This window comes from Gavialis gangeticus, unplaced genomic scaffold, assembly GCF_001723915.1.
Source record: "Gavialis gangeticus isolate Ggan-Ray unplaced genomic scaffold, GavGan_comp1, whole genome shotgun sequence".
Taxonomy (NCBI): Eukaryota; Metazoa; Chordata; order Crocodylia; family Gavialidae; genus Gavialis; species Gavialis gangeticus.
Window position 1 is genome coordinate 15,004,695 of NW_017729018.1, and position 1,925 is coordinate 15,006,619.

The window sequence follows — 1,925 nt, forward strand, 5'->3', positions numbered from 1 at the left end:
GCTGATGAACGCGGGTGCCGTGCTCAACTTCCGGCTGTGAGTGCGGGGGTGGGGCGGGGGGGATGCGGAGCAAGGACTGGGTGCAGCGCGCGCTAGCGGAGGTGCAACCCCGTGTCCCGTCCCCCCCCACCCCAGGAAGAAGAAGGATACTCAGGGCTTCGGGGAGGAGGCCTGGGAGCCGAGCACAGGTAAGGGCGGCCCTGGCCGGGGACCCCAACACACGGCCTGCGCCCAGGTGCCCACTCGCGCTGCAGTGTGCGGATACTGCCGCTCCCTCGGCCGCGACGGTTGGCTGCAGCACGTGACCGGGCCGACGGTGCGGTCAGATGCTGCTACCCCAGCTCCAGCCGGACCCGCTCGGTGGGATGCTCCTTCCTTTTCTTTGGGACGGGCCCATCGTGTGGCTCGCGCTTACGCCACAAAGGCTCCTTTGTGCCTGCCCGGATGGTAACGGCTGAACCGCTCATCACGTTTCTGGCCGGTTTGACTGATTGTCATCATTCATTCCTGGTTTGCCCTCGTGTCTGCGTCACTGATCCCCTCCCTAATCTGCATTCTTCATTTGTTTCTTTTTCTTGGTATTCTTTTCCCTAAAAGGTGAGGACGGTTTTGCGTCGGTGCCGAGAGCGTGTCTGGTGCTCGTGTGGGGGGTGCCTAGGGATTCAGGTAAATGCTTCTCCTCTTGGTTTACCAGGGGACAACATCCGGGAATTCTTGCTGAGTCTCAGATACTTCCGAATCTTCATTGCGCTGTGGAACATCTTTATGATGTTCTGCATGATTGTGTAAGTATAATTGCTGCATGTGTTGCTTTAAAGTAACAAAATTATTTACCTTGGTCTCCCAGTGAGACTTTTCCTAGTGTATTTGTAATTAAAACGCCCAAAACCTGAGCCAGGCCAGCCCTGTTACACAGTTGTACCCAGCTGTCATCTGCTTCATCTGTGTTTTATCCACTAGGTTGTTTGGGTCTTGAACGTCATGGAAGCATGTACCGGGCGCAGGTGTTCTGTTGTGACTGGGAAGAGGCTTTTGGCTGGAAACGTGACCGTTCTGTAAAGTAAAATATTGCAATATTTTCAAAATACCAGTGTGGAATTCTGTGCTTTCTTTCATGAGAGTTCCGAGAGGTTACAGGGACAGGGCACACTGGTGCTTTTCAACAAATTGTGAAAGGATGTGGTTATAAGAATAACATAGTATACTGTCAAGAGGGAGAGGGGCACTTTCATGGTTAGTTAGACCCAAACTGACCCTCCTGGACACTCGCCTCACCTAGATGTTACTGACTCTATGGACTCTTCATGTCTCCCTCAGAACGGAGTTCCATAAACTCTGAACTAAGAACAAACACCTTGGACCACATGCGCACTTCTCTTGCTTGCCGGCCTGCATGCTTGTTGTTTCGAGTAGTCTGGGCCACCGGCCTTGATTCTAAAAGCACAGCTCTGCAAATGGCATTGGTGGGCCAACAGCATGATGCCTGCCATCTAATGTTGTTTGATTTTTCTCTTTTGATTTTTCACTCGTTTGAAACTCCTGGTCTTTCCTGCCTTTGATTTGTCTGCCGATTTTTATATAACGTGGTGTATATATGCACCATTTAAAGAGACATTTATCTTGATCAAGAGACAAATTTTGATATTTATAAAAGGCTTTTTTTCTTTTTTTAAGTTAAGTTGCACTGTAACAGCTTGCTTAATAGTTAGACCAGCCATTTGCTACTTAGTTTTCTTTTGGCCACAGCAATAGCCTCAACATTCGGGTGCTAGGGGACTACCTAATGAAGAAATAACTTCAGAGGAGAAAAATACTGTTTGTTACATTAAAGAGCATGGTTGTCTGTAAATTATTCCAAAGACACTGCCTGCAGACTTTTTGAACATGAAGTTAGTAGTCCAGGGGCCACCAGAATCAATTAGTCT

The 1,925-nt window shown here is 49.2% G+C and overlaps 1 protein-coding gene across 1 annotated transcript in view; it reads left to right on the top strand.

The window, feature by feature from the left end:
• The window catches only part of SMIM7 (small integral membrane protein 7), a 1,352-nt gene extending 262 nt beyond the window's left edge, over positions 1-1,090 (top strand). Inside the window, exons 2-5 of the mRNA XM_019513656.1 lie at positions 1-36; positions 136-188; positions 695-785; positions 961-1,090. Coding sequence (XP_019369201.1) covers positions 5-36; positions 136-188; positions 695-785; positions 961-976 — 192 coding nt within the window. The 5' untranslated portion in view covers positions 1-4 and the 3' untranslated portion in view covers positions 977-1,090. The remainder of the gene's footprint in view (positions 37-135; positions 189-694; positions 786-960) is intronic.
• Positions 1,091-1,925: the final 835 nt, after the last annotated feature.